At 35.7% G+C, this 19334-nt stretch overlaps 1 protein-coding gene across 5 annotated transcripts in view; it reads left to right on the top strand.

The window, feature by feature from the left end:
* Nucleotides 1–2283: 2283 nt before the first annotated feature.
* LOC122010200 (insulin-degrading enzyme-like 1, peroxisomal) overlaps nt 2284–19334 on the top strand; it is a 64308-nt gene continuing 47257 nt past the window's right edge. The window contains exons 1-6 of one of the 5 annotated variants that reach the window (XM_042566647.1): nt 2284–2605; nt 8654–8721; nt 10424–10515; nt 12702–12775; nt 12862–12905; nt 16673–16724. In XM_042566647.1, coding sequence (XP_042422581.1) covers nt 2359–2605; nt 8654–8721; nt 10424–10515; nt 12702–12775; nt 12862–12905; nt 16673–16724 — 577 coding nt within the window. In that variant the 5' untranslated portion in view covers nt 2284–2358. The remainder of the gene's footprint in view (nt 2606–8653; nt 8722–10423; nt 10516–12701; nt 12776–12861; nt 12906–16672; nt 16725–19334) is intronic. The other 4 variants (XM_042566648.1, XM_042566649.1, XM_042566650.1 and 1 more) reach the window with 4 other exon arrangements.

Below are 19334 nucleotides of genomic sequence, written 5' to 3'. Positions count from 1 at the left end.
ATTATTTTATAAAATAATATGTCGCAGATGGTTAAACGCTTGCAAATACTCTGATAAACCTACAAATAAAAAAAAAATATGTAGGGTCAAAGTCATTCGTAGTCCTTCAGTTACATCAAAATTATTTCCACGTTGTTTCCTGACCTTTGTTGCTTATTTTATTTTTATTTTTTGTTGCCATAAATTGACGATCACACGTTGTTCTTTAGTAAAGGCGAAAGCACCTTCAGCGTCTGCTTTTTCTACTGTTGCATCAAAGTTACTTTTAGGATTAATCTTTGTTAATTATGTTTTATTATAATTATCGATTTGATATATACTTTAATACTTCTCGATTTAAATTAATTACTCAAGTCAAATATTTATTTTAATACGCTTAGAAATTAACATTCTATATCATGTGGCACTCATTATGAATAGGACATGTCTTTGTCTGGTTTTACAAACCCATCAGTCATGTGGCTCTAGTAGAGTCAAGGTCTCCTTAGATTTAATGCTTTCTTTAGTCAAAGTCTTGGTGCACCGTAATTCCAATCGAAGATTATTTTTAATGTGAATAAGAATATGAACTAAAATATTATAAAATAATAATAAATATAAATGTGAATATTATTTTTAAAAAATAATATTTAATTAGTTGAATATTTTCTATTATAATAAATTAATTTTTTTTATCTTTCGAGAAAAATAAAAGAAAAAAATTAGATGGGAAAGAAAGTTGAATGTGAGAGAAAAATATAATGAGAGAAAATGTGATGGGAATGAATGAAAAATAAAGTGTGATGAGAGAAAATAAGAAAAGAAAATGTGATATTAGAGTAAGGTGAGAGAGGATGAAGAGAGGGAAAGTGTGATGAGGGAGAATGAAGAAAGAGAAAGTGTGATGAAAAAAATGAGGAGAGAATGTGTGATGAGAGAGAAAGCATGATGAGAGATGATGAGGAGAGAAAAAATATAATAAGAGAGAGTGTGATGAGAGAGGTTGAAGAGAGAGAAAGTGCGATGAAAAAAAATTAAAAGAGAATATGTGTGATGGGAGAGATTGAGGAGAGATAAAATATGATGAGAGAGAAAGTATGATGAGAAAAAATTATGAAAAAGAGTAATGTGAGAAAAAGTATGATTGAGAGAGAGTATGATAAAGAGGATGAGGAGAGAAAAAATATAATGAGAAAAAAAAATGTTAATGGAAGAGAATGAAGAGAGAAATGTGATGAGAGAAAATGAAGAGAGAGTGCATGATTGGAGAGATTAAGGAGAGAGAAAATAGGATAATAAAATGTTAGGAGAAAAAATATAATGAAAGAGAACAATGATAGACACAGTGATATGAAAGAAAAATTAAACAAATATATTAAAAGGTATTTTCGTCCCAAACTTAATTCTAATTCTCATTCCCATCAAAATCTAAATTTTAATGGATTTCATCAATACTAGGGATGTAAACGAGTCGAACAGTATTAGGCTCGAGCTCGGCTCATTTAAGTTATATTCGGGCTCGAGCTCGGCTCGAGCTTGAATCGAGCTTTTATCACAAGGCTCGAGCTCGGTTTGTTTTAGAATTATCAAACTCGCAAACAGTTCAATCTCGGCTCGTTATTAGCTCGATTATCAAAGTTAACGAGCCTAATTCGTTAAGCGAACTTGAGCTCGTTTTCAGGCTCGGTTTAGAGCTCATTTTTTGACTTATTTTAAAGCTCATTTTAAGGCTCGTTTTATAGCTCGTTTTTTGGTTCATTTTAGAGCTCAGTTTAAGGCTCGTTTTTTTTGGCTCGCGAGCCTATAAACGAACATGTTCGCGAGCTCACGAGCCGAATATCCTTAAGCTCGAGCTCGGCTCGATAAAACTGTCGAACTCAAAATTAAGCTCGAGCTCGGCTCGATAAGATAAACGAATGAACTCGAACAAGCTTTTTACTGAATCGAGCTCCGAATAGCTCGCGAACCATTTAGTTCATTTACATCCCTAATCAATACCAAAATTTTTAATTTCATTCTAAAATTTTTAATTTCATTATATTAATCAAATATAAAATTTGAGAATGAAACTCTCTCAACTAAAACTACTTAGGGCTAGGTGCCCAATTATCCGATGATAGGATTATTATTATTATTATTATTATATATATATATATATATATATATATATAAAATAATTGCTAAGGCATGACTTAGTCCTTCAGTTACATCAAAGTTATTTACTCGTTGTTTTAACGTCTGCTGTTCAAAGTGACGATCACACAGCTGCGTGTGTCGTTGTTTCCTAACCTTTGCGAGCAGAAAAGGAAAGGCCGGGCGTTTTGATCTCTTCTTATACAACGGCGGAAGGCATGTCTAGTTCACCCAGGAGAGAGGGAGATGGCGAACGCGGGGAGGGAGGGAGGGGGAGCGAGAGAGAGAGCTCGGATGGCTGCAGGAGCATCGGAAGTAGAGATTTTGAAGCCCCGTTGCGACAAACGAGAGTACAGGAGGATCGTTCTCCCAAATTCTCTGGAGGCACTCATAATCAGCGATCCCGAAACTGATAAGGCGGCCGCTTCGATGAACGTCTCAGTTGGCTCGTTTAGCGATCCTGATGGCCTCGAGGGTTTGGCTCATTTTCTCGGTAAGGGTTTGATGAATTTATCTTTCTCTTTGAAAGTATCCTGAAATTTCTTCAGGCACATCAATATGTCGATGTCAAATCCGGCAGGCAGGTTTTGGTTGAAGTCTGCTGCGATTTTAATTTATCAAACTAGTGAAATACTGAATTCAGACTGAGAGACATATAAAATATAAATATAGGAGCCACAATTTACCCAAAAATCATGTGAAAGGTCTTATATACTATAAGTCTATCTAACCTCCATCCAGGTGATATATATGACGAATTATTTCCACCACAGGCTTTTCTTCTTTTGATGCTACTTTTTGAGATCTTATCTTTGTTCCTCTTCCGACAAAAAAATCTTAGTCAAACAAAGTAATTGCTGGGGTATTAGTAGATTCAAACATTGAAAAAGATGAACTAGTTCATTAGTTCTTTCAGATACAAATTAATTTAGAATTAGCATATTCCTCCTTGTATACTATAATGTAAATTGCAGGATTGGAGATCTCTCACAACAGAAGTATGGTGCCGGCCTGCTGGACCAAAAGAGTATTTTGCCGTAAACTTATGAGATTAATTAGGAAATCTTCTTAGGGATTTAGACAAACTTTAATGAAAAAATATTTTGTTGGAATTTATTATATTACCATGCTGTGTGCGTGACTTTACTGCAAAGCTCTAGAGCAGGAGATTTGCACCTAAGGGTTGGTGGGGCGTAGATCCCTGTACCCGTATAACTCACCCCATCCACTTTCCTCCTCAATCACCATGATTTATCTCCTCCGTGTTGGTCCTGTGATAGATTGGCGAGGGCACTAGGGCGAGCGCTTCGCCTTTTGCCACTTTAGAGCAGGAGATTTAGTATGTGATTTCTTTTATAAAAAGTCAACTGTCAGTAGAGTATTTAAGTAAAAAATATTTTATTGTATATGAGATCATTTATAACTTAGTGTAGTAGGCATGTATCATGACTATCTCTATTTGGAGAGTTGTGTTCGACTCAAATAGTCAGTTAAGTGAAACGACCCTAACTCTCACTTTACTTAAATTATATTAGATTTTTTTTATATAATATATATGGCTGAAACAGATACTTATAAAATCAATATTTAAAAACTATTTTACTAACATTTTTAAAATAAAATCTCAACTGCATTAAAACCCAAATTTGCTAGTCACACAAACATAAGTCTAAACAAACTATCTAAAACCATTCAAAACCCAATCTTCAAATAAAAATTCAACATTTTAACTTTCAAGAATATTCAACTCTATCAACTAAAAATCCTCTCATAAAAACTTATTTAACATAGTTTTGCGGAAATGCAAGGACCTCAGGAGTGTACTGCCATGCCCGGCCCAATCAAGAGTCAGAGCCTCCTGCATCCATATTTCCATCACTTGCAACCATTCAACCCTAGTGAGTCTAATGACTCAGTACATTCAAACCCTAATAGCAAATACATAAATATACAATCACATCCATTTAAAAATACTTTTGATAAAAATACTTTTGATAAAGATACATTTAACCTTTAAATCATTTGCATTTACATTCACATAAATATGTAAAATACTTTAAGCATCATATATTTTTTTACTCATCATTAATCCTAGACATTTTAGGTGAGGTTTAATTATTGAAAGTGACTCCTATATCCTCTAATCATTGATCAATCTATAAACCATGGTACCAAGCAACGAAGTTCAGTGACCCCTTCTCGTCGCATCCCTTTGGCCTATATATGAGAATTCGATATTGGGCTTCCTCTGTGACCTTTTCCCATAACCAGGCTCCCTCTGGGGTCTTTTCCCTCGCTGTATTCCCATTAATCATTTTGTAAGTTCACCGAAGTTTAACGACCACTTCTTCGTCGCATTCCTTTGGGCTATATATGAGAATTTGAATTGAGCTCCTTCTGGAGCCTTTTCCCCGTAACTAGGCTCCCTCTGGGGCTTTTTCCCTCGCAGTATTCTCATTAATCATTTTGTAAGTTCATTGGAGTTCAACGACCACTTCTTCATCGCAACCCTTTGGGCTATATATGAAAATCCGATATTGGGCTCCCTCTGGGGCCTTTTCTCGTAACTGGGCTCCCTCTTGGACCTTTTTCCTCGTGGTATTTCCATTAATCATTTTATATGAGAATTTGAAACTGGGCTCTTTCTGGGGCCTTTTCCTCGTAACTAGGCTCCCTCTGGGGCCTTTTCCCTCGCAGTATTCTCATTAATCATTTTGTAAATTCATCGGAGTTCAGCGACCACTTCTTCGTCGCAACCCTTTGGGCTATATATGAAAATCCGATATTGGGCTTCCTTTGGGGCCTTTTCTCGTAATTGGGCTCCCTCTTGGGCCTTTTTCCTCGCGGTATTTCCATTAATCATTTTATAAGTTCATCGCCTGCATTTTTGATGGATTCCTCACACATCTTCTTTGCCACGGTCAATCACATTCCTCAAAAACATTTTCCCTTTCCTTTCTAAAAAGAAATTAACTTTTTCATCATTTTCATAAAATAAGCATGCATCCGTACATTTCATACCGTTAACACATAGTTTCGAAACTTTTAAAACTTTTCATATAACCTTTCAAGCACTTATTATGGTTACTCGGGACATTACCATGACTTCTAACCTTTCCTCGAGACATAACTTTACTTAGTCACATCTAAACTTACCCGTTTTAGACTCTTACCGACTTAAACTTTAATAACTTTTTCCCTGACTCGAACTGAGACACAACCAGACCTTTACTAACATTCTAAGACATGATTCAGACCCTAGGAATCTAGCCCCAAGCTGCTGCAACCCACCTGGATCGAAACAAATCTTAGCCGAGCCCTAGTGTCCATAGCTCATCTTAGTCATGAACCCCTCTAATGGCAGCAATGTACCATGCAATCATAAACTTCATCAAACAATGCCCCCTTGGGACGGTCTAGTGGCTAACCATGAGGTGTTGCTACAATGAGGTTTGGGGTTCGAATCTCGGCAAAGCTGAGGTAAATACCTCCCTTATGTGCTAATCACTATTTCAAAGGCTAGTAGCCGCTCGTGATTTACTTCCTCCGTGTTGGTCCTAGAACTGGTTGGCAGAGGCGCTGGGGGCGGGCGTATTCGCCTTTTGCCACAATAAACTTCATCAAACAATCAAGAAAACTTAAGAACTTAAAGAAACATAATCTTTATTCAAAAAGTGTGATTCCACATATTTTCATGCATAAACACAATAAACATATATACTATGATTTGAATGGTGCAAAAATAAGGGTTTAGAATGTGCCTTTGTGTTTAAAACTCTCGAAATTCGAATATCAGCGCGAGGAGACGAAGTGGATGAACGAGGATCGACTTGGCTTTGCTTTCACCTCTCAAAACACATGATTTTTCCCTATGAAATCTGCAGCAAGGATCACGGTTGTTGTCTCCCTCCAAGAACCCTAGATTCTCTTTTCTATTTTTTTTCTTCCAAAAATATTGTCATCTAGGCTAGGGTTTAAGTCTTTTATGTTTAATGCAAGTCTAGGCCCACTAACCCATGTAAACTTAAGTTAATTAGGCCCTTTTTTAATTTGATATTATGTTTAATATATATAAATTTCGAAGTTATGGGTAATTAAAAAGTTAAAGTCCTCCATTTTATCAAAATTTGGATTCTCGAACTAAAAAACTCTTGGTTTGCAAATATATATAAAATCTATAAATTATATAAAGTTTTAACCTTAATTAAACATATTTCCGAGCTAAAAAATAAATATTTTAAAAATATACATTTTTATCTCAATCGTCCACGATCTTCTTTCCTCGGCCAAGCATCAAATATTCACCTGAAAATACTAAACTTTGAAATCATGCAGAGTTACACAATTAATCATATAATCATTTTCAAATATCATCCTATTGTGGTCCCGAGTGTAGGATCGAGTCACAGGTTGAGGTTCGGATCCGTACTTGGTCATGTAACACATAAGGGGGAAGGGAGGAGGAAAGACTCGTCCTAGACAGAGTCTAAATTATTCAATTTTTCTTCCTTCTTTATTAATAATAACACTCATTATATAAGGAGTCAAACATGACGCGATTCAAGAAGTCAACCCATAAAGGAAACAAGGAATCAAAAATAGAAAAGCTAATTAGGACATTATTTGTTTTTACTATAGCAGTAGTTAAATTAGGCTATTATTTATTTTCTATTAATTAGACAATAGCTAATTTATTTCTACTATAGCAGTAGCTAATTAGGTAATAACTAATTTGCTTCCAACTATAGGGGCGTCTAACAAAAGCGTCCAGCTTGGCGTCCACATCATCACTCCCCTCCTCGATGCTGAGCTTGCCCTCAAGCTTGAAAGTGGGGTATAACACCATTAATAGCATGGAGGGAAATTTCCGAATCCACTTCCCCCTCTTCCTCACCTTCCTTGATCACCAGGCACTTCAATCCAAAACGGACATTTACACTTATGACCCGTAGAGTAGGACTCATCACAGTTAAAACAGAGGCCCTTGGCTCTCCGTTCTGCCATCTTGGCGTGTGTCAGACGTTTGAAGAATGAAGCAGGTGGAGTCTCCTTACTGATGTCCCTCGTGGTCTTGGTCTTCGCCAAAGGAGGAGGGCCTCCACTGCGGGTGTTGAGCTTGGTTCTGGTCCCGCCCCAATTTATGCGCAGCAGCCCCCGCCTTGATGGAAGCACTGCTTCCGTTCTAATGCCTTGACCATATTCATTGCAATGCCTAGGTTTTCAGGCTTTTGTAGTTCGATGTCCGTACGGAAATCTTTGATTAGCCCTGCAGTGAACAAGTCAACTTGTTATTATGGTCGAAGGTCTGAGGTCCGAGCTGGAACTGTGGCTGGTAGTCTTCTACCGAGCTTATCTGCTTCAGATTTGCTAGCTCTCCCAGAGGGTTGTTGCTCATAGGCGGCCTAAAGCGAATATGATAATGGTTTTTGAATTGCTTCCAAGTATATCTAACTCTTCCTGTTCCATTTGATCAAACCTCTTTCTGTTCCATCTGATGAAACCAAAGTTGGGTTTCCTCTACCAAATGAAAGGCAGCAAGGCCAACCTTGTCAGTTTTTGTGGTCCTTTGGTTCACAAAGAATTTTTTTGCGCCTTTTAATCTAGCCCAATGGATCCCATTCTCCAGAATAGGTGAGGAACTCCATCTTCAAGTACAGCGGAACTAGGGTGCCATTAATTGGTAGTTCAGGTTTGACCTCCGAGGCTTTGGAAGGGTCACTCCATGCTAGTAGGGTTGTTTGTGGCGGGTACTGACTATCATCTTGTCTCTTGAACAACACGGGATAACTCGGCCATTTGCTCCTCTAGTCCTCGCTGGAACACTTGTTGCTGCGAAATCAATCTTTCCATGAAGGCATCAAGTTTGGATGTGATAGGATCTGTGTCACTCATGATCGGCTCTGATACCAAGTTGTTATGGTCCCAAGTGTAGGATTGAGTCACAAGTCGAGATCCGGATCCGTACTTGGTCATGCAACATGTAAGGGGAAAGGGAGGGGGAAAGACTCGCCCTAGACAGAGTCCAAATTACTCAAATTTTCTTCCTTTATTAATAATAACACTCCTCATATAAGGAGTCAAACATGACGCGATTCAGGAAAGACCAACCCATAAAGGAAACAAGGAATCAAAAATAGAAAAGCTAATTAAGCCATTATTTGTTTCTACTATAGCAGTAGTTAAATTAGGTCATTATTTATTTTCTGCTAATTAGACAATAGCTAATTTATTTCTAGTTTTCTACTATAGCAGTAGCTAATTAGGCAGTAACTAATTTGCTTCTAACTATAGCGACATCCAACAAAGGCGTCCACCTCAGCGTCCACATCACATCCTTTATTAAAATCATTTAATTAAATCAATTTAGTATATTTAATTTTTTTATGCATGTGGTTTATGGGGACTTTTAAATTTTGGGGTGTTACATTAAGAGTATTCAAGTATTCTTGTTTGTCATTTTTTAACTATAATTGTTCTATTTTTTATTACAATTTTCCCTTGGAGTTCAAAATCATCACTGATTTTGTGTTTTTTTTAATAGAGCACATGCTTTTTTATGCTAGCAAGAAGTATCCCATTGAAGATAGTTATTCAAAATTTATCACAGAGGTAATTGATATTGCCTTTGTTATTTATCATTTACTTCAATATGACTTTTTTATGCTTATATTTTCTCTACTACTCTCTTAGTAGGTTTTATTTTTATAACCCTTGAATATTTTGTTTCAAATTGCAAACTCAATAATTCTCTCTCCTTTTGACTTATAACTAACCTTTGTTTTTTATTTCCATAGTCCTTTGTTTTCTTAAAAGATTTATAAAAGTTTTGTCATTTTGATGAAAAGGATTCCAGCACTAAACTGATTAGAATTATAAATAATGCATGCTTCACGATTTAAGTCTATAGATTTTTGGTCCAATTCTTGCAAGCACATGAAACAAGCCACAAAATTGGAGAGAACTTAGTGAAGAAAGATCTTCTAATAGGATCTTCCTAATGTCTAGGAAGAGAAAATAGAAAACTTTGACTGGGGAAACAGAATACAATACAATTTCATTGTGTATTAGGACAAAACAAAATAAAATTTCTCATTTTATTCATGTTAATTCCATCTCAACATCAACTCCAACTGCCTCTTAGATATAAGATGGTTAACGGGTGTAGTAATCACTAGTGGGGAAATTTCATTTTAGCTGACATATTTTATAAGCTCCTTAGATAGAGGTAATAAAGGGCGAAATAGTTAAAATGTATCATTCCAGTAAATTATTAAAACTCGATATCACTTGGCAAAGACAATGTCTCCTTTCTATATTTCATCTCCTTCCTCCTTTAACCTTGCATCAATCACTGGCACCATGCTTCGAAATGTCATCACGATACCAGTTAAAGTCCAAAACTTCGGTACGGCTCGAGATTTTATACTTTGCATGGAATAAAATTGATAAGTAATAGGATAGATATTATTAAAGGAGCTAGAATAGAATAGGAGCAAGTGTTGCTAAGTTTGGTTCTTGGAATAACTATTCCAACTTATCATGATAAGTATTCCTGGGTTTAAAAGGAATAGCTAACAAGATTTGAGAGGGAGAACAATTCAGTGGGAATTGCTATTCTAGTCTCATTTTGCAACCAAATATAGGAATAATTATTCTGTTAGAATAATCTAGAATGGAATAGCTATTTGTACAAACCAAACATGCAGTTTATGAGGTCTCTGTATAGATGAACAAAATTTGATATATAATGCATTCTTTTACAACTGTGTAAACAAGTAAAATTACAAGCCAGCTTATGAATGGGCATTTAGTTTATAATGTAGCTTGTAAGTTATAACCGAACATATTCATGAGTTTAGGATCAGTCGATTCATTCTATTCATAAACTTTAAATATGCCAAGCTTACATGTCATCAAACTTGATTCACTGATGCTTTGTTTGCTTCATCAAATGGAATTGACATGCCACCTCTGCCTACGACTTTAATATCTCCCATTCTGCATGCTCTGATCGACATGGAACACAACTTTAAATAATGATAAGAATATATATTCCTGAGCTTTGGTACAATTCATTCTCATCTTTTCTGCTTGGGCACCACATTACTGTACTAACACTTTTTGAAAACATACTGAAATTTGTTCAAAGTTTCATGCTTCTAGGTACCCTGTTGCATATTATGTAAGAAACTATTACAGTATTATAAAATTTCTTATTTTGTTGTATGAAAACTTATTAGAGGCATTTCTTTAGTACATATTGTTATTTGTTAGGCCATGTTTGAACTACAAATTTATTGTGTCCATGCAGCATGGTGGTTCCAGAAATGCATATACAGCGTCTGAACACACAAATTACCATTTTGATGTAAATGTTGATTCCTTTGAGGAAGCCTTGGATAGGTAAGTTTATCTTCCGGCATTGGCTTGAATGAAGTCTATTATGGTCAAATGCATTACAGAAATAGATTTTTAAAATGAATTATCTCCATCTTATCAGGCTTTTCTAAAGAACAATAGTGCTAAAGTTATACTAACTTCTCCAAATGACCTTGACTTTCAATTTATAAGATAATTAGTTACACTAATGTTACATGACATATATGGCCAATCTACCAATCGATTGGTATTGCATAGATGTGTTAGTCAGTTAGTCTTAATGAAACAACTACAGACTTTTAGTGCAGCTAATTCCTGAAATTAGGAGGCAATGAACTAGCTCAAAAATAATAACTGACAATAAACCGAGCATCTGACCACAAATATAATCATGTCTATCAAAAATTGCATCAAAATATCAACGATGCACCACACACTACTGATTATTAGGAATGTAACAATAGAATTACCAACAATCAGAACATTATTAGAATTAATTGTCTATCCATTTATAGAGCTCAAGCTATTAGGCAAGAAACCAATTTATATATTTATTTTCTTAATACTCTTCTTTTACGTGTGAGTGAATATACTCATCTGTCTCAAATCCAACAAATAAATTGTTGAGATAATTATTTTTGACATAGGTAGGATTCAAAACTTTGGATATCCATCTGCTCTGTTACTATGTTATAAATGATTGACTAACCACTTACCCCAAAACTGAAGTTGTTAGTAAAGGAATCAATTTATGTATCTACATTCTCAATAAATATAACAAATGAAACCATGCAATTAGCAACTAATGTCAATGCAAGTTTTAAGTCGAATATTTGCATTATGGCCATGGTTGTCATCATTGAAATTTTACCTATATATGGTGTGAGGTTCATATCCTACAACTTAACTAGAATGCCTTTTTTTAGAAAAGTATATTTAATATTAGAGAAGATGAAAATCTTGGAGGAGGCAAGGGTTTGTTGAATGGTTATCCTCTCTGGTATCCCTCCTCTTCTTGCCCCTCAGTTCCTCCTAATTCGTGTGTGCCACCAACTGCCAACAAGTCTGCACAACACCATCTTGCTCCTACATTAGTCTGAAAATCTGGAAATGGATGAAACTTTAAACGTGTATGACCATCTGGGGACTTTGCCTAAGTTGATTCTTTTGGATTATCCAAAGTGCTGAGAAGCAGCACAAAATCAAAGGTCTATGATAGGAGAGGAAAGTCCTAGAGGAGGCAAGGGACTCCTAAGCAGATCATTTGATGGCGGTTCTAATTACAGTGCTTCTGTAAACTCTATGAAAATTTTCTGTTAGTATGTAGAGATGACTATGATGCAAGTAGAGAGGGTGAAGTAGTTGTTTTTTTTTTCAGGAATCTTACCCGTGAGATCTGACCAGATCAGATGGATCTGATTAAGGACCTAGATTTGAGAAAGAATTGTGTAGAGCCTAATTGTCTTCTATTGTTGCAAGGAACCCAATGGTGATTGAAAAAATTTGCCTGTTGAGACCGCCCGAAAGATTGAGACCGCATAACTTCTGGTGATGGATGATTTGCAAGTTCCCACGGCAACACCTACAGCAGGAGAGCACTTGGAAAGTGACACAGAAGCAGTGAGATCCTGGAGACAGCTGGTAATCTTCACCTTGCAGAGATCAGGACAGAGATCTACAGTTGCAAGTTGCAGGAGCTCTTCACCTGCAGAGATCAATTCCAAAGATCTGTAGATGTTTTGCTTGAAGGAGATGTATTTTGGGGTAGGAGTATCTGATGCAAGAGAAACACATGCTGGGTGAAGAAAGGGAGAAAGAGGTGCAGGAAGACGTCTGGCGATCTGATACCATGTTACAGGGAATTGGAGATCAACTCCTAATAGTCCCCTTCTACGCATATGTATATATAATAACAAATGATGCCACTCCTGTACCTCAAATCTTTGCTATTAGGTTGTCAACAAAAATAATTGGTGGTTCCCACTTTCGTACTGAACTATTGGTACAACTATGGACAAAATTCATGGTCATGAATCTGTTGGCATAATTTCATGATGACAGCTAGAGCATAATGGGATTCTCTATCTTTTATATCCGTGCTTGCAGTCCAACATCAACAGTGTTACTCAGTAGTGTTACTCCATTTCTTGATTAACCAGATATGTTAACCTTTTATTTTCTCTGCTTTTCCTCTGTTATGTATTTTGCAGATTTGCTCAATTTTTTATCAGTCCTTTGATGTCTCCTGATGCTACCCTTAGGGAAATAAAAGCTGTTCATTCTGGTAAGTGACTCTGAGCCAATGACATACTTTTTTGTGTTTGGCTATCTTATTGAATTGCCATTTTAAGACTATGTTCATTTCTTTAGAGAATCAGAAGAATCTACTCTCTGATGTTTGGCGAATGTCACAGGTGCTGGTTTTCTCTTTTATTTCTCCACATATCCCACCGCCTTATTTAGGAGTTGGAAACATTTGTATCGAATTTATTGCATGCTGCACTTTTTATAATAGAACAATTCTGTGATATCAGACGATTTTCTTGATTTTCGTTGATTATTTTATCCAACCAAACATTGATCAAGAATATTCTTTTCCATCCATAGACATGGTTCAGTTTTGCCTTGGAAATGCGAAATGCAAAAATACAATTTCTAGACTTGGGTGAAAAATTCTGATAAAGCAATTTTTTTTCTTAGAATTCCTAATAAATTGGAGTTAATTATCAAGGGCAAGTACAAATTCTGACAACTATATTTGTATGACATAATAAACCATCAACTCCACTAACTATAAGTTGAGGCCCATGTAGTTAGAGTCGGCTGATTATGTGCATGTGTTTAGGCATGGAAAGTTGAGATGCAAAAGCTCCATTTTGACACTTGAGTTTCATAGATAATACTCTATCAATGAACATTCAAGAAGATTATTAATTCATGCCATTTCAGTATGAGTCATTTCCTTTCCTTTATCTAAATTTTTTATTATTTTGTTAGAGGTTAACTTAGGATCAAAACCATTTTGCTAGAGTTAGTTTTACAAATAAGAAAAATCCCTTGGGGAAGGCTGATGATATGTCTCCCCTCAATTCCAACATCTCCTCTCAATCATATTTGTGGTACACATTTCATCCTTGTTTATTTCCAAGAAAACTCCCTATAAATGTTGCAGGATTCCTCAGTCTCAATCAATGTATAAAATGTCTAGCCGTTCCGGTCAGCTGGTGGAATTTACTGTTCTGCTCGCTGACTGGCACTGGCATGGGGTCAGAGCAACAAGGCTGCAGAGGTAGTTGCGAACTCGCGGGTCACGACAGCATCCCTCTATGATTGATCCCTTTTTCTCTCTTTTCCTTTCTTGTGTTTCCCTATGTCTATTTTTTATTTTTTATTTTCTACACAGTTAGTTTAATTCCTTTTTCTATTTCGTTCCCTCTGTTAATAATTTTTCCTTCATTCATTCGTTATTTTTTTCCCCTCCATTATTTTTTTTCCCTCCATCCGTCCATGAGGTTACAGAGAGGGAAAAAGTCATTAAACCTCTTTAAGGATGATTATTTTTTTCCTCTTTCTTTGACTTTTCCCTCCTCTTTTCATTTTTTTTACACAATTAATTTCAATTCCTTTCCTTCTGTTAAGTTTTTTTCCCTCCACACGTTAATTTTTTTCCTCCTTCGTTCATCCACGAGGGTAAAGAGAGAGGAAAAAATTCTCTTGATGTCTTTAAGAATGATTATTTCTTTCCCTCCTTCAAGAGAGGAAAAAACCTCGTAAAAGATGGTTAATTTTTTTCCTCATTCGTTTGTCCACTAGGTAAACAGAGAAAAAAACAAGATTGTTGGAAAAAATAGAAAATAAATATAATATAGTTTCTAACCTTATAAAATATACTACTGATGAATTAAATTGTTTTGTATATAAATTTGGTTTAATTTTAACTGCTCAAAATAAATCTAAATTAAATTCAATTTAAAATTACTTGATCTTGCCAACTAACCCTAAATTGACTTCGCTAACCCAAATTGACTTTTACTTAATAAATATCAAACATTTCACGAGATAATATTAAAACTTAAATTCAACATCTCAAATAGAAGAAAGTAAGCATCTATAACAATCAAATATTAATAAAAATATTTTAAAATTAATATATTTTATATTTAAAAAATACCAAAACCGCATCGGCATGCCATAATATGGTACCGAAATTGTATCATTTTGGTCCTAAATTGAAACTTCGGCTTGACTCAAAATTTTAAACCATGGTCTCAACCCTCTCAATTGTTGGAATTATAATCTTGCAAGTCACGGGTGCTTCGTGTGAGGCTAGAGCACTCAGCCAGTATGACTTTTCCATGCGGCCAAATCCAACAAACAACTTCCTTTGCTTGTAATCCTTCTATGTGACTAGATCCATTTAAAATTGTTGTTGTCAACTGCCACTCTCCTCTTTATTAGTTTTCAACTCAGGAAGAAAAGGCTTGAGTTATCCCTAACCACAATCTTTTTGATCCTTAGGCGAAGACCAATTGCTGCCAATGCTATTGTTTTATTGCCTTTCTTTTATAACCATTGTAATTCTACATCTCTTCTAGTGGATAGCACATTCTTTGTGAGGTGTGCTTTTACTTTAAATTTTGTTTTCCCTCCCCGAACCCAACCTGCATGAGAAGAGGGATGGGGAAGAATGATTCCTCTCATGACCCGCCCTGCTCCACCCACTTCATATATGTGGCTGGGATGGGAAGTCAAAACTTCGCACCACCCTATTGTTATCCCTACTCTAACAAGGCTATTAGAGCCTTCTCACCAACAACTAGCGCCTCGTTACCACTCATGTTGCCTCTTGTAGGAGCTCAACACTACCCAACATGAATTCAGTTCTTGTTTCATGTCTTTTTCTCCATCTTAAAACATAAGGATCTACACTTTGGAAGTTTTTTTTTTGATAAGTCCATGAAGTTGTTAGCATTGGAACTTCTGGAAATTGAAGCTATGAAAGAGGAGCTAATACAGTCTCACGGGGATATACAAAAGCTCACTGCTGTGGATCAGAAGCTGATAAATCACATCAGATGCTTTCTATACTTTTCTTTTTTCCATCTTTCCTGTCTCAGATTCTTCAAATCAGATTAAATAACTTAGGTTTGTGTCTCAGTCATTCTTCAGCTCCTTTCGGATTTATTACATTTCTGTTCCTCATCAAAATTTCATGGAGCAGTCCTTCTTCTGGTAGTTTTTATTCTCTTAGTTCTCTGCCAGATCTTGGCTTTCAGTTTTTTCTCTCTCTACACCCATCTTGTTAAGGTTGTGTCCTGTGGTGGTGTCTTAGTATCTGTTTTCCTTTTCCTTTCTCCAATTCCAGTCATTTTTTTTTCTTTTAACATATCCTTTTTTTCTGACGTGTTTTACATATGTGCCGCTGCCACAAAAATCCGGACAAAAAAATGTCCAACAATTCTGATTTTCTATTTCTAGCAAATGATGGACCTGCAGTTTCTCATGTTCTAATTTTTCTAAATCTAGAAACGGTCTTTCCTCGAGTACTTTCCTCTTTCTTGAGTCTTATGTGTTGTTGTACTTCAGGGTGAAGCACACTTGAAATTTCTGTTCCTGAGATCTGTCTCCATTCTCATTTCACTTCAATTTTTTTCTATTTATCTTCTCTCTTTGTTGATGTGCTAATCGTAGGTCAAAGACATTTTTAGCTGGTGTTGATCTAAGGGACTGTCATCTGTGTGTTCTGTTACATCCTCAAGTTTTGTTTTGCCTATATGCAATATTTTTTTCTTTTATTTGTATGTTCATGTCTTTGTTTACACTCTCTAGTCTGTCTTGTTTCTATTGCAGTATCCTGGCATACATAATAACTATGCTCTAGTTTTAGTTGAGTGTTGGAAAGATTAGGTGTTAATAGGGTTATTGGTGATAGTGAGATTATCCTCTACTGGTGTTTCTACATTTTCCTTTCTTCAAATTCTACATATTTTCGCTCATATTTTTAAATATTATGATCTCTTGGAAATATAGCTAAATTCTTTTTCTGAAAATAATGTGCTCACTACATGCATCCTATATAAACACGTGAATTTGTGTCATATCTGTACGAATATCTCGAATAATTAAGACCAGAAATTCATTGTGCTCAGTTTTGATTTCTATTTTCATTCTTGTGTCTCAGCTCCAGAAGCATTTATCTTCGAGAAACCATCCATATCATAAATTTGGTACAGGTGTGCAATTTGATGGTCTTGAGATTTTTTTTTCTTCTAACTTCATCTGGAGAAAAAAAATGAGAAGTTTTGTTTATTGATTGATATGAGAGGATTGTGTTTTACACGATTCTTTTAATGCAATTAAATTGCAATTAAGTCCATTCTATCCTTGTTTCAATGCAAGTAAACTGGTAATTATTGTGTTTATGTATTCTTTTAGCCAATTTATTTCTGCATAGTGATCTTGTAGTTGTAAGTTCTTAGGAAAGTTAAAAAAAAAATTATATGATTCTCATCATCAGTAATATAGCCCTTGACCTGCTCGGTGTACTAAACAAGAGAAAGTATTTGCAACAACAAATTAACAACTAGAAATTAGCAGATTGAACATGACTTGTCATTGTTTTCCAACAAGTGTTGAAATGCTAGCTGAAGTTTCTTAACAACATATTAATTGTAGCTGTCTGTCTAGCTATTCAGAAAGGTGAGCTTTCATTAAATAGTTGTAGGCAGTCATTGGTAAGAAAAAAAAAATGATTGATATTTTGGTTGATGTCATAGTAGTTGGTGTTGGGGATCGATGGTGTGGACTGGAGTGATAGAGTGGAGTTGAATAGCGCCTTGACATGGAAATTAGAAATTCACTTTCTCTTGCAAATAACTTATTATTGGTTTGTGCTGTGCTTGCATATTTATTTGAGTTACAATAAGCAGGATTAAATAATGATAATAACAAACATAAAAAGACAATGCTGACAAAAGGATATACATGGTTCAAACTTCTAACCTCAGATTCTACTCCATGGTCTAATGAATTTTTTGACGGATTAAACCAAAAAATCCCACTAATAGCAAACTCCTTTATTAGAGGTGGATACACCCTGTACAAAAAAGGGGAAATTAAAAAAGAAAGAAGATAGTTCCAAAATTGCCTTAGAAGCCTAAGGGTAATCTTACTTAGGGTGAATACTTGTTGTATATGAGTTTTCTATTTGAGGCTCCCTTGCACCCCTATTTACAAAAAATGGGAATACTTTTGCTCCAAAAGGATAAGGATGCTCGTTCAGAAGCTTTTTGCTAATTAAGGCAACTCATATGAGTTTAGTCAATTGAAATCCTGGTAAGGAGCCACATCTACTCTTCAATCAACTCAATTTTTATCTATTCGACTCAAATCTATTTCAATCGATTCAATTCATTTTAGAATAAGATCACAGGCTTATCCACCAATGGATGTCACCTTTAATCAATTATTAGTTGACTTAAATCCAAGTCAGTCAATTCAAACATTTTCATCTAACTAAATTGGTCGTTTTAGCGAACTTATCCATTGTTCTGTTTATAGCTTCACCATATTGTCTCTCCTTGAAAAAAAAAACTCTTTGTTGAAAATATGGGTATATAAGTTTGTTTCTTTCTTAATAGCTTGAGATTCTGAAATAAGTGGTTAGTCAATTAGCTTTAATATTGTATTAGTTTCTTTCTTAATAGCTTCAGAAAAAGGTCTGGGTTCATATCAACCTGTGTAAAAAAATCATCAATGTTTGGTTGGGCCAACCAAGTGAAGTATACCACCCACAAATGAAAGGGGAGTGTTAAGAATATAGAAATATTAATTGATCTCTTTCTTTATAACTAGCATCTTTTGGGATAAATGATTAGCGAATCAACTTTAACAGACTTTGAATACATTCGACGTCCTTGTTATTTCTAATTATTTACTTAATATGCATGCCTAATTGATTTTGGTTATACATATATATTACTATAGTTATTTGCCAAATCAAGAAATTTGTTCATGTTGTGAGAAGCAAGGGTAGATAAGTCTTTTTATCTTTTGTTAATAAGTTGATGCTTAGGGTTGTGTGGCTATATAAGCATATGTAATTCTCCTGAAATATGATGAATATTAAAAAACTCTTTATTCCAACATGGTATCAGAGCAAAGTTCCGATCCCTAACCCGAACCCTAGCTGTCGGCGCATCTTCTTCCTCTTTGCCCTAGCGCCGACCAAGCTTTCCTCTTCCTTTCTTCATCGCGATCTCCTGGCGCCGACCAAGCTTTCTTCCCTTCTCTCTACCACGTGCAGATCTCCTTCCCGAAGGTGCCCACAAGGTTGCCACCGCCCCAACTTCACCGGCAAAGTTGCAGTGATCTGCTGGTCACCGGAGAGCAGCAGCTTCTTCAAACTGCTGTGAATTCCTGCACTTCACCTTCTCTCGAATTTTTTTTTCTTCAGCCCAGTCTACTGCCGCCGCCCCTTCCAGAAAATTTTAATGGCGGACAACACTAGCGAAACCTCGGGGATTTCTGCAAACCCTATGTCTTCTTCAGGATAGGTACAACCTGTTTTCACAATGGCAGGCACTGGAGGGTCCGGTCTTCAGATAGTATCAGAAAAATTGTCTGAGACAAATTATGCATCTTGGGCAGTTGCTGTTGAACTTTATGTCGAAGGCCATGATAAACTTGATATTCTTCATGGCACTAAAGTGAAACCAGATGAAAAGGATCCTAGTTTTCGCACTTGGCGGCGTGACAATATTCAATTAATGACTTGGATGCTTAACTCTGTTAATTCTGGCATCAAACAAGTCATTCTTCATAACAAAACAGCGTACGACATG

This window comes from Zingiber officinale, chromosome 8A (assembly GCF_018446385.1).
Source record: "Zingiber officinale cultivar Zhangliang chromosome 8A, Zo_v1.1, whole genome shotgun sequence".
In the NCBI taxonomy this organism is placed as follows: domain Eukaryota; kingdom Viridiplantae; phylum Streptophyta; class Magnoliopsida; order Zingiberales; family Zingiberaceae; genus Zingiber; species Zingiber officinale.
Note: the sequence above shows the minus strand (reverse complement) of the source record. Positions and strands in the feature narration are given on the sequence as shown.